The 26,986-nt window shown below is 50.0% G+C and overlaps 1 protein-coding gene across 1 annotated transcript in view; it reads right to left on the reverse strand.

Moving 5' to 3' along the window:
• pde10a (phosphodiesterase 10A) overlaps nucleotides 1-26,986 on the reverse strand; it is a 43,905-nt gene that overhangs the window by 5,259 nt on the left and 11,660 nt on the right. Inside the window, exons 2-13 of the mRNA XM_067236723.1 lie at nucleotides 22,339-22,470; nucleotides 7,908-7,936; nucleotides 7,235-7,355; nucleotides 5,963-6,012; nucleotides 5,704-5,841; nucleotides 4,830-4,985; nucleotides 3,248-3,298; nucleotides 2,251-2,309; nucleotides 1,989-2,040; nucleotides 881-1,020; nucleotides 554-649; nucleotides 87-273 (exon numbers count right to left, since the gene is read on the reverse strand). Coding sequence (XP_067092824.1) covers nucleotides 87-273; nucleotides 554-649; nucleotides 881-1,020; nucleotides 1,989-2,040; nucleotides 2,251-2,309; nucleotides 3,248-3,298; nucleotides 4,830-4,985; nucleotides 5,704-5,841; nucleotides 5,963-6,012; nucleotides 7,235-7,355; nucleotides 7,908-7,936; nucleotides 22,339-22,470 — 1,211 coding nt within the window. The remainder of the gene's footprint in view (nucleotides 1-86; nucleotides 274-553; nucleotides 650-880; nucleotides 1,021-1,988; nucleotides 2,041-2,250; nucleotides 2,310-3,247; nucleotides 3,299-4,829; nucleotides 4,986-5,703; nucleotides 5,842-5,962; nucleotides 6,013-7,234; nucleotides 7,356-7,907; nucleotides 7,937-22,338; nucleotides 22,471-26,986) is intronic.

Raw genomic sequence — 26,986 nt, forward strand, 5'->3', positions numbered from 1 at the left:
AGTCAGCCAAGTAATCAGTCAGGCAGGAAGCTAGCCACCCAGTCAGCCTCACACACACAGCAGAGTTGATGGTGGAGATCACTCACGTTGGCACAGTGTAAGGCCAGAGCACAGAAGACGGCGAACATCTTGAAGTTGTTCTCGTCTGTTTTAGTGAAGGCACTTCCGCTCAGCTTGTTGACCATCTGGACCACACCGATCACAGTCCCTCTGCTGACGATGGGCATGCACAGGATGTTCCTGGTGGTGTAGCCTGTATAGAGGTCCACTTCTCTGGGGGCAGGGGGGCATGCTGTCATAACTGAGTCCACACACACACACACAGGCACGCATGCACACATCTCTTTCTCACACAACTACATAGCTCTTCTATTGATTCATACACAAACACACACTTCCACATGGACACACATACAGACACACACACACCTCCACATGGACACACACACACACACATATCTATTTCTCCCACAACTACAACTTTTATTGATCCATACACAAACACACACCTCCACATGGACACACACACACATACACACACAGACACACTGACCTGTTGAAGCGTGGGTCTGCATAGGCATCTGGGATGTTTAGTACCTCCCCTGTCCTGGCCACCTGGCCCGCAATGCCTTTATCTATAGAAAACCTGCAGAGTGGACAGAGGAGAGAGGGAGGATAGTTAGAGGAGATGAGATGAAGAAGGTAGAGGAGTGGAGAGATTGAGGAGGTAGTTAGAGGAGAGGAGATATTGAGGGTAGTTAGAGGGGAGAAGAGAGGGAGGGTAGTTAGACGAGAGGAGATATGGAAGGAGGATAGTTAGAGGAAAGGAGAGAGGGAGGGTAGTTAGAGGAGAGGAAGCCCTACTGTTCTGACTTTCCTGATTTCTTTGGTCTTCCTAAAGACAGGTTTGCCTTCGTTCTCCTCCCCAATGTCGAACAGGTCTGAGTACAGTTCTTTGTTGTTGTGGTCCACCTGGAACAGGGCGCAGCGGTCTGCATTCACCAGGTTCTTTGCATATATCTGGAACACAGAAAAGAGTAACATGTACACATCGTAAAGATGGTGCCGGGGGAACATAATGAACTAGTAAAGATCCTGTATTGATTGAATCATTATACATCCATAAAACACTAAACACCAGCAGTAAAACAGGTGTGCTGGACAGTCATGTTGCTATGGTAGAAGACCAGGTGTGATGGTCAGTCATGTTGCTATGGCAGCAGACCAGCTGTGAGGGTCAGTTAGGTTGCTATAAAACAACAGAGAACTCCACAAGTCACATGAGCAAGTCACAGGCTAGGACGAGGTAGGACAGCCAGGACAAGATAGCACAGGACAGCACAGCACAGGACAAGATGGCACAGGACAAGATGGCACAGGACAGCACAGGACAAGATAGCACAGGACAAGATAGCACAGGACAGCACAGTACAGGACAAGCTGGCACAGGACAAGATAGCACAGCACAGGACAAGATGGCACAGGACAGCACAAGTTAGCACAGGACATGATAGCACAGCACAGGACAACACAGCACAGGACAAGATAGCATAGCACAGGACAGCATAGGACAAGATAGCACAGGACAGCACAGGACAAGATAGCATAGGACATCACAGCACAGGAAAGACAGCACAGGACAGCACAGGACAAGATAGCACAGGACAGCACAGGACAGCATAGGATAACACAGGACAAGATAGCACAGGACAGCACAGGACAAGATAGCACAGGACAGCACAGCAGAGCACAGGACAAGATAGCACAAGATAGCACAGGACAGCACAGGACAGGATAACTCAGGACAAGAAAGCACAGCACAGGACCAGATATTACAGCGCATGACGAGATAGAACAGTACTGCACAGCACACCAAAAACCAGCACAATATAGGGCTGTTTCTACCACAACTCCCTGTTTTATAAAGAACAGCTCCTTGACAACTGGAAATAAAAGGGAATCGCTTGACTATTCTACCCAACACCTACCATAATGTGTTCAAGTAGAGAATCTATTGCCACAATGTTGTCAAAATATGTTCTGTTGAGAGAGGGGGGGAGGGGGGTGGGAGAAAGAGAGAGAGAGAGAGAGAGAGAGAGAGAGAGAGAGAGAGAGAGGGAGAGAGAAAATGAGGGAGTGAGAGAAAGAGAGATCATTAGTTTCCAGTTGCTCAGCACTCAGATGTGAGTGTCTAAGAATGGACATTCACCCCTGATTCTCATACCCGCCTCAACAGGAAGTACTCCTTACTTTGACACGTCTAACAGGAAGTCATTGAGCTCGGTCTGCTTGGCCAGGCCTCGACACACCTGAGAACACAAACACACACACAACATGTCACACACCTTTGAACACACATACACACACACACATATACACACACACACACACACACACACACACACACACACACACTCAACAAGTAACACACCTGAGAACACACAAATACACACACACAGGACAACATGTCACAACACACCTGCTTCAATCATCTTGAAGTATGGGAAGATGCCAGAGACCTTGGTTTAATAGACACCAGTAAATCTAGAGGAGCCCTCAGAAATGCTCTGAAAAATGCTCAGCATTTCTCCAGCTGTTTGCATTGTCTATAGACAGTACAACACAGAGTAAACCTATCATTAAATCCTTATTTCAGACCTTTCTAGTCGCTTGCCCATTTATTCTAGGTGTTTCTCGGTGGCCTGGACCAACCCTCGAGCTGTCAGAAGCTGTGTTTGTGAGGTAGTGCTTGCGTGGGCTCTCAAGGGCCTGCTAGCCCAGAGCGGCTGGTGAGCAGGGGAGCTCTCTCTCTGAAGGGTTGAGGTATCTGACATAAGCAACTGTTGATGTACAAACAAGCCAGCAGGACAGTAATGACCTCCCCTGGGACAGCAGGGGCAGGCACTGTCTCTCTGATCCAGCCACAACAACAGGCCCTGACAGGCAGCACACTCACCTGCTACCTCACCAGAGCCAGGTACAGCATCGCTTACCTCTAACACATCGGACCCCACAGCAGCTTCAGAGCAAGCCCAAGCACACACACAGCGACAGTACACACACAGCGACAGTACACACACAGCGACAGTACACACACAGCGACAGTACACACACAGCGACAGTACACACCTACATACCTACGTACACGCACACGCATCCACATCTAGATACCTATATACACCCCCCTCCCCCACCCACGTCACACGCACAACCACACACACTGCCCTGTTGGGATGCAGTCACTCACCTGGACTTGGTGTATTGCTACGGAGGCCCAGGCGAGGTTGGCTGTTGCAACCTTGGAGGAGGGAGACAACCGTGATGACTCAGATGGATCCTCTAAACCCTCTGATTGGCTGGGAGGCAGCAATGGGCATGTGCGTACGCTTGTGTGTGCATGCAAATGTGTGTGTGAGTATGTAAGCCTTTTTCAGTGTGTGTACATGTAGATGTGGGTGTGTTTGCCTGTGTGTGTTACTTCCTGGTGGTTGAGGTTGAAGGTGTGTGTGTGTTACCTCCTGGTGACTGAGGCTGAAGGTGTGTGTGTGTTATCTCCTGGTGACTGAGGCTGAAGGTGTGTGTGTGTGTGTTACCTCCTGATGACTGAGGCTGAAGGTGTGTGTGTGTTACCTCCTGGTGACTTAGGCTGAAGGTGTGTGTGTGTTACCTCCTGGTGACTGAGGCTGAAGGTGTGTATGTGTGTGTGTGTTACCTCCTGGTGACTGAGGCTGAAGGTGTGTGTGTGTGTGTGTTACCTCCTGATGACTGAGGCTGAAGGTGTGTGTGTGTTACCTCCTGGTGACTGAGGCTGAAGGTGTGTGTGTGTTACCTCCTGATGACTGAGGCTGAAGGTGTGTGTGTGTTACCTCCTGGTGACTGAGGCTGAAGGTGTGTGTGTGTTACCTCCTGGTGACTGAGGCTGAAGGTGTGTGTGTGCTACCTCCTGGTGACTGAGGCTGAACGTGTGTGTGTGTGTTACCTCCTGGTGACTGAGGCTGAAGGTGTGTGTGTGTTACCTCCTGGTGACTGAGGCTGAAGGTGTGTGTGTTACCTCCAGGTGACTGAGGCTGAAGGTGTGTGTGTGTTACGCTCTGGATAAGAGTGTCTGCTAAATGACTAAATGTTACCTCCTGGTGACTGAGGCTGAAGGTGTGTGTGTGTTACCTCCTGGTGACTGAGGCTGAAGGTGTGTGTGTGTTACCTCCTGGTGACTGAGGCTGAAGGTGTGTGTGTGTGTGTTACCTCCTGGTGACTGAAGCTGAACGTGTGTGTGTGTGTTACCTCCTGGTGACTGAGGCTGAAGGTGTGTGTGTGTGTGTGTGTGTTACCTCCTGGTGACTGAAGCTGAACGTGTGTGTGTGTGTGTTACCTCCTGGTGACTGAGGCTGAAGGTGTGTGTGTGTTACCTCCTGGTGACTGAGGCTGAAGGTGTGTGTGTGTTATCTCCTGGTGACTGAGGCTGAAGGTGTGTGTGTGTGTGTTACCTCCTGATGACTGAGGCTGAAGGTGTGTGTGTGTTACCTCCTGGTGACTGAGGCTGAAGGTGTGTGTGTGTTACCTCCTGGTGACTGAGGCTGAAGGTGTGTGTGTGTGTGTTACCTCCTGATGACTGAGGCTGAAGGTGTGTGTGTGTGTGTTACCTCCTGGTGACTGAGGCTGAAGGTGTGTGTGTGTTACCTCCTGGTGACTGAGGCTGAAGGTGTGTGTGTGTGTGTTACCTCCTGGTGACTGAGGCTGAAGGTGTGTGTGTGTTACCTCCTGGTGACTGAGGCTGAAGGTGTGTGTGTGTTACCTCCTGGTGACTGAGGCTGAAGGTGTGTGTGTGTTACCTCCTGATGACTGAGGCTGAAGGGCTTGCGTCCATGCAGGCGGTGGAGCTGCAGGATGGCGAGGAGGTCACCGTTGGCCGTGAGGATGGGGAGGCACAGGACCGAGTGAGCTGATGTCCCTGAGTGCTGCCCTGTGCCTTCGGGGAAACGCTCGTCCTGCACACACAGGTCAGAGGTCACAAGAGGTCACAGGAGGTCACCCGGGGAAGATGACCTCTCAGCCTTCCTGATTAGCCTCTGTGGAAGTTCTGGACTGTATCTAGTGATTTTCTTTTGGCAGTGTGGTGGTTGAGTGCTTGAACACAGTGTCAGCTCATCATTGCTGCAGCCTTCCTAGACCAGCGAGAGAGCCCCCTCCTTGGTGTTGCTTGGGATTTAAACCAAGAACCTTTCTTCAACCTTTTGTTCAACGCTCCAACAAGGGTTGGAGTGTAACCCTACAGGAGGGTATCTTTCCAGGAGCAGGGCTGGAGTGTAACCCTACAGGAGGGTATCTCTCCAGGAGCAGGGCTGGAGTGTAACCCTACAGGAGGGTATCTCTCCAGGAGCAGGGTTGGAGTGTAACCCTACAGGAGGGTATCTCTCCAGGAGCAAGTTTGGAGTTTAAACCTACTGGAGGGTATCTCTCCAGGAGCAGGGTTGGAGTGTAACCCTACAGGAGGGTATCTCTCCAGGAACAAGTTTGGAGTGTAACTGTACAGGAGGGTATCTCTCCAGGAGCAGGGCTGGAGTTTAACCCTACAGGAGGGTATCTCTCCAGGAGCAGGGCTGGAGTGTAACTCTACAGGAGGGTATCTCTCCAGGAGCAGGGCTGGAGTGTAACCCTACAGGAGGGTATCTCTCCAGGAGCAGGGTGGATGGGTCGGACACTCACCCCTGTGATGTCTTCCACCAGGAGGGTTTTGTGCGTCTTGGCCACGTGGGCGGCGATGGTGGTCCCCAGCGCAACGGGGCCTGAGGGGACTAGGCTGGGGGCGCCGCTGGCCCCCGTAGGGATCAACACACACAAACTCTGAGGAGGGGAGGGCACACACATTCAGTGTATGTGTGTGTGTCTGTGTGTTTATATGTGTGTGTTAAGTGTTGTCAGAAATATTTATCTATCAGACATATGAATGATTAGTGTCACTTACATTGTTGCCTTCTGCTAAGAAGTACAGTGCAAATCCATCTGCTTTCGTGGCTGAGGGAAGATGAGAGGTGTGTGACACACAGAAGGGAGACTGTACTGCAACCATACAGTATCATATGGTACAGTAGTGTACAGTAGTGTACAGTAGCGTACTGCACCATACAGTATCATATGGTACAGTAGCGTACTGCACCATACAGTATCATATGGTACAGTAGTGTACAGTAGTGTACTGTACCATATGGTACAGTAGTGTACTGTAGTGTACTGTACTGCACCATACAGTATCATATGGTACAGTAGTGCAATGCACCACTGTGGAAGAAATTGGGATTTCCTGTGTGCTTACATTATTCACTAATCAATAGAACTAGTCATTGGATACTAGTATGTTCTCATGTAAGCCCGCTATTAACAAGAGTAGATTGTGTCTTTATGTCAGGGTTAATAGATGATTGGGGTCAGGAGAAAGTACTGGGTAAACGTCCCTTGTCATGACTACAAGGAGAGCTCCAATGATCTCTCTAGTCTGAGAGTGGTCATGTGTTGGGAGCTGTGGATCTCTTTCTCTGAGACTGTTGTAACGTAATTACTGCCTGACTGTCACTATCTATGTTTACATTCTTGTGCCCTATAAAAGATGGTCCTCCGGCCTTCAGAACGGAGAGAGACATGATTGAGACCTAAGCCTGGTGTTGTGTTGTCATTTATTGTCAGGGGTCTGGTTTTCTCTCCCAATTTGCAGATTGATATTACTTATTAAAATCCAGAACTCAACTGAACTTAGTCACTCCGTTAATGAAGAGACGGACAAAACACTTTCTTTATCCCCATACGGTAACATATGGTACAGTAGTGTATGGTGGTGTATGACTCAGGACGGAGGTATATGATTCAGGAGGTAGTAAAGTGTATATGTACAGTGTGGAGGTAGTGTAGTGTACTCCAGTGGTTCCCAACCCTGGTCTTCAGGGCACCCCTGTCCTGCATGTTTTAGGTGTTTCCCTGCTCCAACACACCTGATTCAAATGAATGGTCATAAGCATGCTTCTGCAGAGCTGGATAAAGACCTGTTCATTTGAATCAGGTGTGTTGGAGCAGGGAAACACCTAAAACATGCCGGACAGGGGTGCCCTGAGGACCAGGGTTGGGAACCACTGGTGTAGTGTATATTAACAGTGTAGTGAATATGTACAGTGTAGAGGTAGTGTAGTGTATATGTACAGTGTAGAGGTAGTGTAGTGCACAGTAGTATAGTGTAGTTTCTCCACACCTGTCTTGATGATGTTGCAGAGCTCGTAGAGCAGCAGCTTGTTGTCACCCCCCAGATCCAGCCTCTGCTCCATGCAGCTGTTCAGCTCGTACACCACGCCCTGCATGTTACTATCTTGGTACTGCTGGACACACACATACACTCCCCGTTGCTCTCCTGGGACTGGTGGATGTGTAACAGACGTGACCGCGCCCCCGGCGGATGTACGTTCAGCCTTCATTCGCCCGCCTCTGGGATTGAACCTGCCTATCAATTCCCTGATGCGGGTGGCCTGTTACATTCCTGAGGAGTGAGTTTAACTGATCTATACTGGCTACAGATACAGCCTAGCCCACCTCCATCTCCCCATCAACCCCGCATCCACCCCTGCCCCCAACCAATCTCCCCTCCAACCCCAACCCCACCCCTTCCCCCACCGCTGCGTCACAAGTGCAGCTCCACCACAGTAGCTGGTGGAGGGGTCATTGTGGCTGAACGTTCATTCATAGTTTCCATTAGTACATCTAATCACAGTACTGGCACAGGAACTGGCCCTCCACAGTAGCTAGTGAGGAGACAGACAATGACAACACAACACACAACACAACACATCCAACACATACACACACCATACACACACAACACACACACAACACACACAGTAACACACACATGTAGGTGCTGCAACACTTACCCTGCTGACTTCCTTAACTGACGTGTCATCTGTCAAGTAAAAATAAATACACTCTGTTAGATGCTAGCAGAAAAGGAGATGAGGGTTCTAGGGAACTATGAGACTAGGAGACATATCAGGGAAATGAGGAGTCTAGGAACCAAGGATACATGTGATGAAGCTGAGTGGTCTAAGAGACAGAGGCAGCACACAGGGACTGGAATGCACAGAGTGTGTACTATACAGGGAGGGTAAAGGCAGGAGCAGAAGACAGGAAGGTCTGCTGTCACTACCACAGGGTGCTGTCACCACCACAGAGTGCTGTCACTACCACAGGGTGCTGTCACCACCACAGAGTGCTGTCACCACCACAGGGTTCTGTCACCACCACAGAGTGCTGTCACTGCCACAGAGTGCTGTCACCACCACAGGGTTCTGTCACCACCACAGAGTGCTGTCACTACCACAGAGTGCTGTCACTGCCACAGAGTGCTGTCACTGCCACAGAGTGCTGTCACCGCCACAGGGTGCTATCACTACCACAGAGTGCTGTCACTGCCACAGAGTGCTGTCACCACCACAGAGTGCTATCACTACCACAGAGTGCTGTCACTGCCACAGAGTGCTGTCACTGCCACAGAGTGCTGTCACCACCACAGGGTGCTGTCTCCACCACAGAGTGCTATCACTACCACAGAGTGCTGTCACAACCACAGAGTGTTGTCACTGCCACAGAATGCTGTCACAACCACAGGGTGCTGTCACCACCACAGGGTGCTGTCACCACCACAGAGTGCTATCACTACCACAGAGTGCTATCACTACCACAGAGTGCTGTCACAACCACAGAGTGCTGTCACCACCACAGGGTGCTGTCACCACCACAGGGTGCTGTCACTGCCACAGGGTGCTGTCACCACCACAGAGTTCTGTCACTACCACAGAGTGCTGTCACTGCCACAGAGTTCTGTCACTACCACAGAGTGCTGTCACAACCACAGATTGTTGTCACTACCACAGGCTGCTGTCACCACCACAGGGTGCTGTCACTGCCACAGAGTTCTGTCACTACCACAGAGTGCTGTCACAACCACAGATTGTTGTCACTACCACAGGCTGCTGTCACCACCATAGGGTGCTGTCACTGCCACAGAGTGCTGTCACACTGTGGCAGCTAGAGAAGGTGAAGTCATTTTGGGCCAGCTATATACTTTGCATTATGGGTCGTCAAACTAGGTATTTCTAAGTTCCCTGGATCTCGAGTGTTGATATAAGCTCATGTAAGGTCCTTTGTGGGTGTCAAAATGGACTTAAAACAAATGTGCTTTCATGACTGGACTTCAACATCAGTAGACTAGTCTACTGATGTTGAAGAAGTATGTCTGAGGTGCATTTAGAAAATCTTTCAGTTCAAAAAGCATCCTTTTAGCAGTTGAACCTGGAAACAGTCCAGTTGGATCAGGATGTCTTTTTTGATTGCTTACATAAATTGGTCAAAACTGAAGCCACGTTTTCAAAACTCTACACACAGTCAGCAAAACAGTGTACATGAACCAAACTGTGAATAATTTTTTTTACATAATTTAATTGCTGCACATTTTTCAAATGCTAACACACTGTTTCCAAAACTCTTCCTGTAACAACACATCCAAAATAGAATTATTGCAAATTTCATGCATTTCTGCAGTAACCAGATTCAAATATATATAAATCTATATATTCACTTTAATAATTTAACAGTATTGAATAATTCAAAACACAGCTGATTGTAATTTCAGCTGTTTTTTTTTGTCAAACAGTCAAAATCAAAAACAGGGGACAGCTTAGGAATGATTCACAGCTTGGAAACATGAAAGACAGGTTGGTGGGGAAAGAAGAGAGGCAGGGAGAGGGAGAATGTGTGGAGGACAAGGGAGAGGAAGACCAAGGGTGGTGGTCTCTGATGAGATCAGAAATATAGGAGAGAGGGAGAACTAGAACCCTCACAGTACTGCACAGCATGAGTGATTACACTGCACATGTTGTTTTTTGTACTTACTATTGCAAATGCATTATAATTTATCATTTGGTTTCAATTTAGTATTTTTTCAAAAGTACGTAAATTCTATAATTTGTATAGGCCCCTACAGTAAAGATGCGGAAAACATAAAGGATACTGAAGACAATTGCTGCATTTCTGATTCAGTCATTGACTTTTTTCTTCAATGATGATGTAGGTGCAAATAATGTTAAAAATCATTCAAACTTCAAAGATAAAAGTTCATCATTTTTGTAATACTCCCTGGGGCCAGTTGCATAAACTTAGTTTAAGACTTAGCCTTAGACTGCCTTAAATTGTCAGGTTAGACTAGTCTAACTAAGCATGTGTGTTGCATAAATAGTAAGACTGACTTAATTTGAGGTAAAAAAGTTAGCCACATCTACCCCTGGCTAAACCTTGCGGTAAGGGCTTAGTTGCTATGCCAATGATCTGTTAATAGGCTACGTCATTATGTTACCATCATTTATTACGAAATGAATTAAGTGGAAACTGCAGAAAATATTGACTGGGTTCTCCTTTTCCACTAAAATGTCATTTTATTAAACGAGTGAGTAGATGACAACATAACTCACTCTTGACGTTAGCACTAGCCATCTGCGTTGGAGTTGTTGATAAATGGAAGTAGCGTTGGGTCTAAATTAAGAGTTTTTCTCGATTGCTAACACACAAACATGGTATGTGTAAGCCATCCCCAAAAAACAATTAGCCAATTCCCAGCAGTAAGACCATGTACCCCAGTCTTTAAACACAATTGACCCTTTTTGACACATTACTCAGGTTCATTCACACTTCTTTGCAAAAGTCTAAACACACCTCTCACTTTAAAACACAATTGTTACCATTATGTCATTTAGAAAACATTGCTGTTAGACAAGTAAACTCAAACCAGCGCAATTCAAACACCCTTAACAACCAATTATCCATGTGTAAGCACTAACAAGAAAAAATACTCAACAAGCAATCAGGTTTGGAATGAATAAAAAGGTAAGCTCACCTGTAGCCTACTTTGAAATCATGGATGTAAATATCAGAGGAAGAGGCAGAATTGTCAGAATGAGAGGAGGTGGACAAGGGAGAGGAAGAGTAAGAAGAACAACAATCTTACAGTTTTTCTTCAGTCAAGGAGCAAAACAACGGCTCAGATTTGCACCACTATAAGCACATGTCAACATCAAACTTTTTGCGAAACAATACCACAAGTGATTTGCAAAACACCAAACACACTTGTATGCATTAGACACAGAAGTATATCAAGATGTCACATCCTTGCAATTCCAAAGCACTGACAGTCAAATTACCATACCTATGTGGCAATTGGTTAAATACAGCCATCAGGTGTGCAAACACATGATTGCTTAATTGTAGACACACCAATCAGGTTTAAGCACTATAAAAATGCAATAGGTGAGTTCACCTATCTTCAACCAAAATGGAAGGAATCAGAGGGAGGAGTGAGGGTGAGAGTGGGAGTCCACAGAGGAGGAGGAGGAGGAGGAGGAGGAGGAGGAGGAGGAGGAGGAGGAGGAGGAGGAGGAGGAGGAGGAGGAGGAGGAGGAGGAGGAGGAGGAGGAGGAGGAGGAGGAGGAGGAGGAGGAGGAGGAGGAGGAGGAGGAGGAGGAGGAGGAGGAGAAGGAGAAGGAGAAAGAGGCAGAGGCCGTGCCAGAGGCTGTGCCAGAGGTAGAGGCCGAGGTGGAGGTAGAGGAAGACCTGAAGCAGGAGAAGCTCAAAGAAGAGGACCAAATTTGTCTGATGAAATTCACGCCACACTTGTTGACCATGTAGTAAACCATGGATTGACGCTGTGGGAGGCTGGACTACGAGTTCAGCCAAATCTTAGCAGATTCACAGTGGCATCTGTCATTAGGACCTTTCGACGAGAAAACGGGTACAAAATAATCTGTTTACAGCTGCTTATTGTATGCACCATATCAACACTTTTGATACCCCTTCCTGTGACATTTTACAGTAGGTTACATGTATTTTGTTCTACATAGGATTGAGGGTCGAGCACGACAAGGAGGAAGGGCGCCCATATTCAACCAAGAGCAAGAAAGAGAGATCGTTAACATGGTTCTGGCCAATAATGCAATAAGGCTCAGAGAAATCCAAGCCAACATTATTGGCGACCATGCCATTTTCCATGATGTCAATCAGGTCTCTCTTTCTACACTGGCACGCATCCTGACCAAAAATCAGGTTATGATGAAACAGATTTGTCGAGTGCCTTTTGAGCGTAACTCAGAGAGGGTCAAACGGCTGCGGCATGAGTATGTGGAGGTGTGTATTGTTCACTTTAGCATTCTAATGTTGCATACCTTTTTACATGTAAATGTACTGTATACTAAATCTATGCTGAACTACACAATCTTGTCTTTCACTGTATTTCCGAGAGTTTTACAGATGGATGCTGAGGCAATCCCTCAGGAATTTATATATATAGATGAGGCAGGGTTCAACCTCACAAAAGTTAGGAGAGGCAGAAATATCATTGGCCAGAGGGCTCTCATCAATGTCCCAGGGCAACGTGGGGGTAACATCACCCTTTGTGCTGCCATCACCCAGAATGGGGTCCTCCTCCGTCATGCCAATATGGGCCCTTATAACACAGCTCACATCCTCACATTTTTGGATCGATCACAAATCGTTGCAAAACATCATCACTGCAGTAAACCACATGCACCAGATGCAATACATTGTCGTCTGGGACAATGTGTCATTCCACCGCTCTGCTCTGGTCCAGAACTGGTTTCAACACCATCCATGTTCACAAATCTTTACCTTCCACCATACTCTCCGTTTCTTAACCCAATTGAAGAGTTTTTCTCGGCATGGCGGTGGAAGGTGTACGATCTCTGGCCCCAGGCTCAGGTAATTTAGTGGTGAATTTATTGTAAATTTGAACTTTCTCTGTGTACTTCACTTACACTACTCTAATCACTGATAAGTAGAATTGCTAAAAGTGTTTTAGGTGAGCAACAGCAGTGTGTAACTGGTACAAACAGAATTAAGTCATATGCAACGTGTGTGTTTCATATGGTAACAAAATATGGTTTTGTTAAATTAGTGTATAGTTTTTACAAGCGTGTTTCATTTTGCAAAGGATCTGTGGTGTTTTGGTCATTGGGTCTGTGGTTGTGCTAATTGTGTGAGGTGTTTTGAAAAACAAAACAAAACAATCAAAATCGTGCTTAAGCAATCGAGAAAAACTGTAAATGAGATTTGGCCACACTGACAGAAATCCCTATGTACAGAACAACCTTCTCCTAGCATGGAAGAAGCTTGTGGGGACATTGCTGGGGAGTCTTTGTCAGGGATGGCTCAGGCATTCAAGGGCATTTTTTCCCTGCTGTTTGGCTAGAGAAAACATTGCCTGTGATGTTGAGGAAAATCTCTGGCCTGACCCTGGTCAGAGACAGGATGCTGACCCAGAATGACAGTACTGTAGCGTACTCAAGCCCTGTTACCCAGGTGAAAATGCTTTGTTATTTCTTAGCCGTTGTTCCCAAATTACAATTTACAGTAATGTTGTGTTGTTGACTAACAGTACTACTATTTGTTTACCATGACCACTACAGTAACAAAAGCTCAAAATGCAATTGCTGTATAATGTGAATAGAAAATAAACATCCTGTGAGAAGGACAATTGCAATATTTGTAATGTTTATAATTGATATAGGTTTTCATCAGGTTTACATCTATAAATCTTTCGCTGTTACTGTAGTGTCGCTGTTTTGTCCACCCATATTCTCTTTTTTTACGAAGCTTCTTATTTTACCCATAATTCAAAGTGCAACGGGCTATCTAAGTCAGTCTTACGTTTGTCACTGATAGTGAAGCTTTATGCAACCTGCCAAAGACAATGATGGTGCACTTCTACTCAGCCATCATTGAGTCCATCCTCACCTCCTCCATCACCGTGTGGTACGCTGCTGCCACTGCCAAGGACAAGAGCAGACTGCAGCGTATCATCCGTACTGCTGAGAAGGTGATTGGCTGCAATCTGCCTACCCTCGAGGACCTGCACACCTCGAGGACCCTGAGGCGAGCGAGGAAGATTGTGGCCGACTCCTCCCACCCTGGACACTCCCTGTTTCAGTCACTCCCCTCCGGCAGAAGGCTGCGGTCTATCAGGACCAATACCTCACGCCACAAAAACAGTTTCTTCCCTTCCGCTGTTGGCCTCTTCAACAAGGCCAAGGGACCACACTGACTCAAATGACTTATTGCTTAAAACACACTGCTTTTGCACTGCACCACAACATGGTATCTTGTACATTTGTATTTTTTGTAATATTTGTATTTTTGTATTTTTATATTGTAATTTACGGCAACTTATATTTATCCCACTTAGTACTGCTAGTTTATGTACCCTTAGTATAGTTAGTCCACATATTTAAATTTTAGGTATATGTTTATTGTATGCACCTTCCTGCCAAAGCAAATTCCTTGTCTGTGCAAACTTTCATGGCGAATAAATCCCTTTCTGATTCTGATTCTGATTCTGATTCTGAACAGGTAAATTGAAGTGTCTATGGCAAGTCGGACTTAAAGTTGCATTTAAGTCTAAGACTAGGTCTATTTTATGCAACTGGACCCCGTTGTTAGTGTTTTTTTAAGTCAGTGTTTCATGAGTGACAATGTATGCTTCTGAGTGAGAATTGTTGCCAGTTACGAGCTTATTTTGAGACATGTATTTTGGTGGTTTGAGTGAGTTTGGAGGAGAGATTAACTGTTTGGCCCACTTGCATGTTGCTAATGCAGACTGTGTGAAGAGTTTTGAAAAAGTGGCTTCAGTTTTGACCAAAGCATCTAAGCAAGCGAAAAAAACTGTAACGTCTGGAAGATGACCTGCATAGATGAACCTGATAGGCCTTCTAGAGTAAACAGGCCCCTGATTGGCCATCCAGTGTATACAGACTGAAGAGATGATTGGACTATTGGGACGCTTTGCCCTCCTGCAATGGCATTTACAGATCAACTCACACCAATCTGCTCTGAAGAGAGATGCTGGTCTATCAAAAAGATAGGCCTGTGTGAAAACTACCTCACCACAGATCAGCTGGACAGGAGCTAGAAGTGTTCTTAGAGAACACACCAACTCTGGCTGGACGCTAAAACACAGTTAGCCGCTAATATCCCTTCACACTATCTTTGCTGGCTGCTAATATATCCCTTCCAACTTGCTTTGCTAGCTGCTAATATATCACATTTCAAACTAGCTTAGCAAGCTGCTAATATATCCCTTTTAGCTATCTTAGCTCGCTGATAATGTATCAACTGAGTGTCACCTCCTACCAGCCACTGTGTTCAAGCTGATTTTTCACATGATGTTAAGAAACATACCAACACAGTGAGCTGTCTGTTCTCATTGCTGCAGACAAACACAATGCACTGTGTATGACAAGCACTGATACACACACACACACACAATACAAATACATCCACACAAACACTCACACATACAAAGACACATGCGCACAAAAACACACAAACACATACATACACAAACAGTATTTTTTTTCATGGTAGACGCTTTCGGTGAGCTGTGAACCATGTCTGGACTGGGCCCAAGCCTCGCTTCCATCCCCAGCCTCATCCCAGCATTTTTGCACCTCAGCCTAGGTTCTAAACCCAGCCACTCTCCCAGGCACTAGCCTCCAGACCAGGGTTTTCCAACCTTGTTCCTGAAAAGCCACTGATCAGTAACTCAAACACTGGATGTACCTAACATGATGAAGCTTATAAACCAGCAAGCTATTAAGGAGAGGAGAGGAAGGGAGGACAGGGAGGGGAGGGGAGGTGAGAGGAGGGGAGGGGAGGAGAGAGGAGGGGATTTATGCCACACAAGAACATCTTTGTGTGACTGTGGCCACCATCCAGACACATGAGATCAATAGCATCAGCTGGTTACAGACCCTTGTCCTAGTATCATCCCTTTTCTTAGAACCAGTCCAAGTGCTAGGAACAGCCCTAGCACTAGTCCTAGAATCAGCCCTAGTCCTAGAACCAGCTTTAAAACCAGCCCCAGCCATAGAACCAGCCCTGGCCCTAAAACCAGCCCTAGACCTAGTCCTGGTCCTAGCCCCAGCACTAGACCCAGCCCTAGTGTTAGACCCAGCCATGACATACCAATACTAGTCAGACAGTATTTCATCCATCAAACACATCTTATTAAACTTTAAGTTGCATAACAATATCGCTACTTTTTATAAAAGCAACCAGCGAACAAACAAGGGTAAGAATACCACCTGCCCTCCTTCATGGGAAAGCTTAACATGATGACAGTCAGTATATGTAGCCCTTACCCTTCATCAGACAGAAGCAAAAGGAGTGACTGGCCTGGCTTCTTCTCTGTCTGACTAAGTTACTGCAAATTCCATCTGGACACACACATTCGCATACACAAACTCACACACACACACACACACATACAATATACAATCTAAACATACAGTACACACAATCAAAGTACCTGGGTGTGAATGGAGGAGAAGGAGAGTGGAGGGAGGGAGACGGAGGAGTGTGGAGGGGGGAGGGAGGGAGGGAGGGAGGAGGAGGAAGTGTGGAGGGAGGGAGGAGGGAGGGAGGAAGAGTGTGGAAGGAGGGAGGAGGAGGAAGAATGTGGAGGGAGGGAGAAGGGAGGAGGAATGAGTGTAGAGGGAGGGAGAAGGGAGGGAGGAGGAGGAAGAGTGTGGAGGGAGGGAGGGAGGGAGGGAGAAAGAGGAGGAGGAAGAGTGTGGGGGGAGGGAGGGAGGGAGAAGGAGGAGGAGTGTGGGGGGAGGGAGGGAGAGAGAAGGAGGAATAGTGTGGGGGGAGGGAGGGAGGGAGAAGGAGGAAGAGTGTGGGGGGAGGGAGGGAGGGAGAAGGAGGAGGAGGAAGAGTGTGGGGGGAGGGAGGGAGGGAGGGAGGGAGAAGGAGGAGGAAGAGTGTGGGGGAGGGAGGGAGAAGGAGGAGGAGGAAGAGTGTGGGGGGAGGGAGGGAGAGAGAAGGAGGAAGAGTGTGGAAGGAGGGAGGAGGAGGAAGAATGTGGAGGGAGGGAGAAGGGAGGAGGAATGAGTGTAGAGGGAGGGAGAAGGGAGGGAGGAGGAGGAAGAGTGTGGAGGGAGGGAGGGAGGGAGGGAGAAAGAGGAGGAGGAAGAGTGTGGGGGGAGGGAGGGAGGGAGAAGGAGGAGGAGTGTGGGGGGAGGGAGGGAGAGAGAAGGAGGAATAGTGTGGGGGGAGGGAGGGAGGGAGAAGGAGGAAGAGTGTGGGGGGAGGGAGGGAGGGAGAAGGAGGAGGAGGAAGAGTGTGGGGGGAGGGAGGGAGGGAGGGAGAAGGAGGAGGAAGAGTGTGGGGGAGGGAGGGAGAAGGAGGAGGAGGAAGAGTGTGGGGGGAGGGAGGGAGAGAGAAGGAGGAAGAGTGTGGAAGGAGGGAGGAGGAGGAAGAATGTGGAGGGAGGGAGAAGGGAGGAGGAATGAGTGTAGAGGGAGGGAGAAGGGAGGGAGGAGGAGGAAGAGTGTGGAGGGAGGGAGGGAGGGAGAAGGAGGAGGAGGAAGAGTGTGGGGGGAGGGAGGGAGGGAGAAGGAGGAGGAGGAAGAGTGTGGGGGGAGGGAGGGAGGGAGGGAGAAGTAGGAGGAGTGTGGGGGGAGGGAGGGAGAGAGAAGGACGAAGAGTGTGGGGGGAGGGAGGGAGGGAGAAGGAGGAGGAGGAAGAGTGTGGGGGGAGGGAGGGAGGGAGAAGGAGGAGGAGGAAGAGTGTGGGGGGAGGGAGGGAGGGAGAAGGAGGAGGAAGAGTGTGGGGGAGGGAGGGAGAAGGAGGAGGAGGAAGAGTGTGGGGGGAAGGAGGGAGAGAGAAGGAGGAAGAGCGTGGGGGGAGGGAGGGAGGGAGGGAGGGAGGGAGAAGGAGGAGGAGGAGGAAGAGTGTGGGGGGAGGGAGGGATGGAGGGAGGCAGGGAGGGATGGAGGGAGGGAGAAGGAGTGTGGGGGGTTGGGGATTGTTTAATGACCTCCTGACAGTGTTCAGTGTGAAGTAAACATCTCCAGTGGGACCTGGGGCAGGGAGGGGGAGGCAGGGACTGACGTCAATAAGGAGGAGGGAGACATACACACACACACTACTAGTATTGTGGTTATAACTCCACATATAAAGACAGTCCAGTCAAACCCTAACTCCAGCCCCAGCCCTAGCTGCAGTACTAACCCTTGCCCCAACCCCATTCCAGCCATAACCTAGCCCCAGCCCAGACCCTTGCCCTAACCCCAGTCCTAACCCAACCCTATCCCTAGCCCCAGCACAAGCCCTAACCCTAACCCCAAACCTAACCTACAGTTGCTGAGGTGACAGATCCACACTCCCAGGATCAATAATGGGCCATATTTCTTCTTTGTGGAGAAATATGAGGAGCGTTCCTGCAGTTCAACCTCCTGTCAGATTGACAGTCAGCAGTCACACACACACACATACATACACACACACACACACACACACACACATACATACATACACACACACACACGCACACACACACACACACACACACACACACACACACACACACACACACACACACATACATACATACAAATGTATATTATACATTGATACAAACACACATATACATAATTACATACGTACACACATATACACACTTATGTGTAGAAAAGGACATTTGGTCAAACAAACTAATGTGCAGATCCAAAATGATGCCTTATTTCACACACACATGCTAATGAAAGATCCCCCCACCCCCACACCCACGCACACACACACACACACCCACACCCACACACACACACACACAGTTATGTAAGAGGCAGTGAGTGGTCCCAAGCTGGAGGCCAGCAGAACGTACTGTCTGCTCATCACATGCCACATGACCGCCCAGCGCCACGGGAGGGGTGTGTGTGTGTGTGTGTGGCGGGGGACACACACAAGGACTGCTTCCAGGAGACTTATTGGTGTTAGATGAAATCACAACTGAAGTTTACCACAATTACAGTTATTGCTTGCAAGTTTATGTTGGACTTTATCTATTAATATTCTGAAGCTTCCTGCGTCTGGCCTGGGTAGCAGTCAGGAAAGACCCTGTCTGATTGGCTGCAGTCAGGAAAGACCCTGTCTGATTGGCTGCAGTCAGGAAAGACCCTGTCTAATTGGCTGCGGTCAAGAAAGACCCTGTCTGATTGGCTGGTTAACAGTAGCTCATCCCAGCGGGAGGGGAACTCATAGAGGAGGAAGCTGTTTTGATTGTAGAAGAGAGCTGGTAGAATTGGAGCACCACGGTTTTTCAACCAAACACATGCACACGCTGGTATGTTAGCATCTGAAGCCTTTTTAGTTGCACCTTTTTACAACAATCACAACACTGGTTACAACATATGCAGACTGAGTTTTGTTGACCACTATAGCTGGTCTACCACTCAGCATCTGACAAAGCACAGTGTCTAGACAGACTGCTGAACAACAACAGATTCAACAGATTAATTTAAACTCTCATCCAGTCACTAGATGTCAAGCAATGATAGTGCGCAGCCCTGACTGGATGAGAACTGCCCTCAAGTAAACAACTTGATGAGGAAAAGGTCAAGTCAAGTTGCATTTGCACATTTAGCTGTGTCAAAAGCTTTACCAAAGCCTGTGCTGTATCAGCAAAAAAAAAGAAAAAGGAAGGTAGAGAGGGAAGCAGAGAGAGAGAAAGAGAGAGAGAGAGAGAGCGGTAAAGAACAATCCCATGTCTATCACTCAGCCCACTCATCTCTCTCTTTTTCGGATGTCTCTGGACACACTGCAGACCAAAACACACTCAAAAAGTCTGACACACACACACACATACGTATGCAAACACGCACATTCACAAACACACACACACCCCATCCTGACCCCCTCCGGCCGGCTGTCCCTGGAGCCTGGCTCTGACGTCAGAGCTGGCCCGGGCAGCGTGCCAGCCTAGCGGGCAGCGGGCCAGCCTGCCAGGGCCTGATGGATGTGGACGGGCTGTGAGGAGAGCCGCTGTGCAGAGCAGTCTCAACTCAGCCCACTCCTACACCCCTCCTGCCGGCTCTCTCCTGCTCTCTCCTGGTCTCTCCTGCTCTCTCCTGGTGTCTCCTGCTCTCTCTCCTGGTCTCTCCTACTCTCTCCTGGTCTCTCCTGCTCTCTCCTGGTCTCTCCTGGTCTCTCTCGCTCTCTCCTGCCCTGGCTCTCTCCTGTTCTCTCCTGTTCGCTCCTGCTCTCTCCTGCTCTCTCCTGCTCTCTCCTGGTCTCTCCCGCTCTCTCCTGCCCTGGCTCCCTCCTGCTCTCTCCTGCCCTCCTCTGCTCTCCTCTGCTCTATCCTGCTCTCTCCTGCTGTCCTCTGCTCTCTCCTGCTTTCCTCTGCTCCCTCCTGCTCTCTCCTGCTCTCCTCTCCCGCTCTCTCCTGCTCTCCTCTGCTCTCTCCTGCTCTCCTCTGCTCTCTCCTGCTGTCCTCTGCTCTCCTGCTCTCCTCTGCTTTCTCCTGCTCTCTCCTGCTCTCCTCTGCTCTCTCCTGCTCTCCTCTGCTTTTTCCTCTGCTCTCTCCTGCTCTCCTGCTCTCTCCTGCTGTGTCCTGCCCTCCTCTGCTCTCTCTGTCTCTGTCCTGTATCTTGTATCTGTATTTTGTACACAGTCAGACGAGGATCGCAGTTGTGTGAATTGTATCAAGAACAAATGTTTCAATTTAGTTTGCCATTATTTGCTAATTTTAGAAATATGCTTAGCATTTTAAGTATGTATGAATGCTATGTGAAAATGACTTCCTGTTTTGTGCTTGGAAGGTCGTGATGGAGATGAAGCAGAGCACAGGCTCTTGCAAGATATCTTAGCAACTGAGTGGAAAAATACTACTCAACACCAAGGGTTTAACTAAGGGTTTGAAAACCAACAGAATATTATGAGATGTGAAATAAAGTTCTACATCATGGTAAATGTTTTGTCCAAGCCATGTGTTAGCATAGTAAAGAGAGTCTGTCTCCCTTTCATTCTGTCTTTCTATCTTTGTGAGTATGTGTGAGGGCTGTGATTGGTTTTCTTCAATTCTGTTTAACATATGAATCTGGCCTCTGACCCCTGGCACTCTTCTTTGTCCAGGAAGTGGTATTTAGAGTTGGCCTCTAACCCTAAACCTCACAGGAATAGAAGATGTCTTGGAGATTGTCGTGCTGGGTAGAGGTTGTGACCTTAGAGGTTTTGGAGGTTGTGATCCAAGTGCAGGTCATGACCCAAGCGTGACCCAAGGTCGTGACCCTGGAAAAGGTTGTGACGTTAGGGCAGGGGTGGGGAACGTCCGAAATCATTTGGTCTGGCCAGCCATGGCACTGCAGGCAGCAGCACTATTTTAATATGTGGAGGAGGGCCGTGGAGGAGGGCCGTGGTGGAGGGCCGTGGAGGAGGGCCGTGGTGGAGGGCCGTGGAGGAGGGCCGTGGAGGAGGACCGTGGACGAGGGCCGTGGTGGAGGGCCGTGGAGGAGGGGCGTGGAGGAGGGGCGTGGTGGAGGGCCGTGGAGGAGGGCCGTGGAGGAGGGCCGTGGTGGAGGGCCGTGGACGAGGACCGTGGAGGAGGACCGTGGACGAGGGCCGTGGTGGAGGGCCGTGGAGGAGGGGCGTGGAGGAGGGGCGTGGTGGAGGGCCGTGGAGGAGGGCCGTGGAGGAGGGCCGTGGAGGAGGGCCGTGGTGGAGGGCCGTGGAGGAGGGCCGTGGAGGAGGGCCGTGGAGGAGGGCCGTGGAGGAGGGCCGTGGTGGAGGGCCGTGGTGGAGGGCCATGGAGGAGGGCCGTGGAGGCGCGCAGCGTCGCGTACCAATGTACCATTTGTTTTGCTCGCATCAAGTGGGGAATTCCCTTTCTAGCATCAAATCAAACCCAGAATACGTCGTTGGTTTGGGCTAAGCCCCGAATGTTTACATAAAGTCTCGGGCCACCACCCTAATATTGGTTTAGGACATCTATGGAATCCTATGGTTAATATGTAATAATCAGTCTCATCTTTAGGAATGAATTCGTTCTAAGTGTAGAGCCAATCGTAACATCAGTGAACACGCACGTCAAAATATCTTTACAATGAATTTCAGTAAGGTAAACAGATGTTATGAACAAGTTAGATTATGGGTTTGATATGGAATCAAACCCATAACCCTTCATCCACTTCCCATGGAAGTGGATGAAGGGTTACGGGATTCCTTTACCTGGTAGTTGAAACTTGGGGCTCTCAATGTCTCAAAGTTTTTTACTTTTTAAAATATATATATTTTTTATATAGGCCTAGTCTGTTTTTTGCTATGCAGGGCGGGGCCCTTGGGGCCTGGGGGCCTCGCCGCCTCGCGGGGGCTGTGGGGGCTTCCCAGCCACCACTGGTTGTGACCTCAGGGTGAGGGTAGAGGTTATGACCCCGGTAGAGGTCATGACCCTGGGGCGGGGTTAGGTACCTGCAGGCCTGCTGCTCGTCTTGTTCTTCAGCCAGCGGGCCAGAGTCTCGGGGCTCACGCTCTCCAGCACAAAGTCATCCAGCATCTGGGGGTGCAGGGTGAGGTAGGCCTTCACCTTCTCATCCGTCACACCTGGAAACAAACACCAGACATCAGCACCCAGTCACAAGACTGACTCCTCTACTCATCTCACTCAAGGATGTAGTCAAATGACTCATAACCTCTCATCTTATAGATAATGGTTATCTATTAGCCTCTTGCTAGCATGGCAAGCTTAGCTGAGGGTTAGATTCTTTGATCCTTGCGAGTTGCGTCTATGGCTAGCTGCTGGCATCCTATTTAGCAAGGCTGAGCTGGCTGGTTGTTAGCTTTCTGCCTATTATGGCTAGGCTAGCTGAGAGTTAGCTTTTTGCCTATTAATGGCTAGGCTAGCTGACAGTGGGCTTTCTGCATGGATAAGCTAAGTGCTAGCTAGCTTCCTGGTTAGGCTAGCTAACTGGTGAGTCAGTGGTGAGAGGAGGAGAGACAAGCAGAGACAGGAGAAAGCTAAGAAACACTCCATGGCGCTTAATAGGCAATTAGCTTGTTGAGAGACGGCTAAGTGCTGCTGTTTATTGTATGTTGTCAGGGCAAACATCCATTTGCCTGGCCATCACCAAGTTAAAGCTGTTTTTAATGTATCTTTGTTGGCGTTTTGAGATACATACACACACCGTCTCCCATCCCCCAGGAGACTGCATGGAGTAAACACAGGAACAGGATTACAGGGTACGCTGTCCTGTGCAGCCAAACATGTCCGTGGCCCTGCCACGCTCACGCAGTGATGGTATCAGTCCCCATCAGCAGTCATGGATGAGAGACATCCAGACTAGGTCAGGCTCCTCTCCTGCAGCCCTCCAGACCTCCACACCATCTTCTCATGAGATGTGTGGATATCATCAGAGAACTCTCTGTATGGAGGAAACACCTCAGGGCACGCAACTGGGAGGCATACCTTCTGCCTGGAACACACATGCATGCATCATGTACACACACACAAACACACACATACATACCCACACGCACACACGCACACACACACACAGTGAGGGTCTATGTGTTTCAGCCCATGTGATTCCACTGCGGGGTAGAGAGGCTACAGACGGCTGTGAAGAGCAACACATGAGAGAGAGAGATAGAGCGAGAAAGAGAGATAGAGAGATAAGAGAGAGAGATAGGTGGGGAGAGAGCTAGAGAGAGACGGGTGGAGAGAGAGAGGTGAAATGATAGAAGGGCCAACCAGTCACTCAGTCGAGCCACCTTAACCCAGACCAGATACAGGATGAAGGATATCCGGAATATTTCTACTGCCGCCCCCTGTAACCTTGGTAACCTGCAACCGTCCTACAGGGATCAGACGCCCCCCAGACAGAGCAGTCAGGAGGGGCATGACCAGAACCAAACTCTAGAGGGAAAGGAGGGGTCTGTTCAAGCATTCAGATGTGGGTCTCTGGGGGTGGAGGGGGGTGGGGAGGTGAGGGTGAGGAGGGTGGGGAGGATGTTGGAGGTGGGGAGGGGTAGGAGGTGGCGGTGGGGGAGCGTTGCCAGCTGATGTTGTCCAGACACGAGACACGGCTCTTCAGGAGCGCCTCACGAGACTCCCAGCCAGTGCTGACGCACGTCGGCCGAGGAAAGAGCTCCATAAATCAGGGGATGTGGAGGGGGGGGGGGTGTTAGTGGGGACAGAGAGAGGGGGGGGGGTGTTAGTGGGGACAGAGAGAGGGGGGGGGAAGGGGGGGGCAGAGAGGGAGATACAAATGCAGAGAGAGAGACAGAGAGGGAGGGTAGAAAGAGAGGTGGAAAGAAAGAAGAAGAGAGAGGGAGGGGGGAGGGAGAGAGATGGAAAGAGAGGGAGAGAGAGAAAAATGCAGAAGGGAGAGAGAGGGCGGGAGAGAGAGGGAAAGACAGGAGAGAAAGAGAGAGAATGAGTATTGCAGAGGGAGAAAAGAACATGGAGGAGAGAAAGAGTGAGCCTTCCAACCTTCACAGTCACACATACAGTCCACCCTGTCTAAAACAGCCCAGTCAAGCTGTGACCTGTGACCTGAGGGTTATAAATACCAACATCCTAAAAATCTGAGGTCAGGTCACATGCAGCTTCTTCAAAGTGCTGCTGAGTCACAGAGAACTCCCATCTCCAGATCGCCAGTTACTGGACCTCTCTCTCTTTCTGTCTCTGTCTCTGTCTCTTTCTGTCTCTCTCTTTCTCCCTCCCTCCATATCTCTCTCTCCCTCTATTTCTCTCTCTCACTCTGTCTCTCTCTCTGTGGGGACAAACATGTCCAGAGGCTAAGATATTCCACTGTTTGTCCAGAAACAGGGAACATCACCTTACCTAACCTTATTGGTTTTCTGCAAACCACCATAATGATCATCATAACCACTACCACCACAATCATCTTCATCATCTTAACCACCACCATAATCACTATCATCATCATTGTCCCCATTGTCGTCATCTCCATCGTCCTCATCTCCCCTATTAGAGTATGACATCACCCTAACCCTCCACCCTGTCTCCAGAGTGTGGCTCCGTCCGGTGACCTTTCACCCCATCTCCAGAGTGTGGTTTGGAGTGACTCGCCCCTAGAGACGAGGATCTAACGCAGGACCCCATGTGACCGGCGCTCGCTCTCTGACTCCTGGGACCAGGAACAAATGCAGCCTATCAGGAGGCTGCAGCTGTGGCGGTCCCCAACGACAGTCAAGCCCTTGGAGATCGCATGTGGTCAATCGTTCAGGGAGCGAAGGAGAGGTTCGTCCGGTGCTAGTCCTGGTCCTGGCCCTGGTCCTCGTGCTGGTCCTGGTCCTCATGCTGGTTCTGGTCCTGGTGCTAGTCCTGGTCCTGGTGCTGGCCCTGGTCCTCGTGCTGGTCCTGGTCTTGGTGCTGGTTCTGGTCCTGGTCCTGGTCTTGGTGCTGGTACTGGTGCTAGTCCTGGTCCTGGTGTTAGTCCTGGTCCTGGTCTTGGTGCTGGTCCTGGTGCTAGTCCTGGTCCTGGTGCTAGTCTTGGTCCTGGTCCTGGTGCTGGTGCTGGTCCTGGTGCTAGTCCTGGTCCTGGTCCTGGTGCTGGTCCTGGTCTTGGTGCTAGTCCTGGTGCTAGTCCTGGTCCTGGTGCTAGTCTTGGTCCTGGTCCTGGTGCTGGTCCTGGTGCTAGTCCCGGTCCCGGTGCTGGCCCTGGCCCTAGTCCTGGTCCTGGTGCTAGTCCTGGTCCTGGTGCTGGTCCTGGTCCTGGTCCTGGCCCTGGCCCTAGTCCTGGTTCTGGTTCTGGTGCTAGTCCTGGTCCTGGTCTTGGTGCTGGTCCTGGTGCTAGTCCTGGTCCTGGTGCTAGTCTTGGTCCTGGTCCTGGTCCTGGTGCTGGTCCTGGTGCTAGTCCTGGCCCTAGTCCTGGTCCTGGTGCTAGTCCTGGCGCTGGTCCTGAAGCTGGTCTAGTCTTAGGGAGTGTTAGGGTTGGTCCTGGTCTTGGTGCTGGTCCTGGTGCTAGTCCTGGTCCTGGTGCTAGTCTTGGTCCTGGTCCTGGTCCTGGTGCTGGTCCTGGTGCTGGTCCTGGTGCTAGTCCTGGTCCTGGTGCTGGTCCTGGTGCTGGTCTTGGTGCTGGTCCTGGTGCTAATCCTGGTCCTGGTGCTAGTCTTGGTCCTGGTCCTGGTCCTGGTCCTGGTGCTGGTCCTGGTGCTAGTCCTGGTCCCGGTGCTGGCCCTGGCCCTAGTCCTGGTCCTGGTGCTGGTCCTGGTGCTAGTCCTGGTGCTGGTCCTGGTGCTGGTCCTGGTCCCGGTGCTAGTCCTGGTCCTGGTCCTGGTCCTGGTCCTGGCCCTGGCCCTAGTCCTGGTCCTGGTGCTAGTCCTGGTCCTGGTCTTGGTGCTGGTCCTGGTGCTAGTCCTGGTCCTGGTGCTAGTCTTGGTCCTGGTCCTGGTCCTGGTGCTGGTCCTGGTGCTAGTCCTGGTCCTAGTGCTGGTTCTGGTTCTGGTCCTGGTCTTGGTGCTGGTCCTGGTGCTAGTCCTGGTCCTGGTGCTAGTCTTGGTCCTGGTCCTGGTGCTGGTGCTGGTCCTGGTCCTGGTGCTAGTCCTGGTCCTGGTCCTGGTGCTGGTCCTGGTCTTGGTGCTAGTCCTGGTGCTAGTCCTGGTCCTGGTGCTAGTCTTGGTCCTGGTCCTGGTCCTGGTGCTGGTCCTGGTGCTATTCCTGGTCCCGGTGCTGGCCCTGGCCCTAGTCCTGCTCCTGGTGCTGGTCCTGGTGCTAGTCCCGGTCCTGGTGCTGGTCCTGGTCCTGGCCCTGGCCCTAGTCCTGGTCCTGGTGCTAGTCCTGGTCCTGGTCTTGGTGCTGGTCCTGGTGCTAGTCCTGGTCCTGGTGCTAGTCTTGGTCCTGGTCCTGGTCCTGGTGCTGGTCCTGGTGCTAGTCCTGGCCCTAGTCCTGGTCCTGGTGCTAGTCCTGGCGCTGGTCCTGAAGCTGGTCTAGTCTTAGGGAGTGTTAGGGTTGGTCCTGGTCTTGGTGCTGGTCCTGGTGCTAGTCCTGGTCCTGGTGCTAGTCTTGGTCCTGGTCCTGGTGCTGGTCCTGGTGCTGGTCCTGGTGCTAGTCCTGGTCCTGGTGCTGGTCCTGGTGCTGGTCTTGGTGCTGGTC

The sequence above is a fragment of the Osmerus mordax genome, chromosome 5 (assembly GCF_038355195.1).
Source record: "Osmerus mordax isolate fOsmMor3 chromosome 5, fOsmMor3.pri, whole genome shotgun sequence".
NCBI classification, from domain to species: Eukaryota; Metazoa; Chordata; class Actinopteri; order Osmeriformes; family Osmeridae; genus Osmerus; species Osmerus mordax.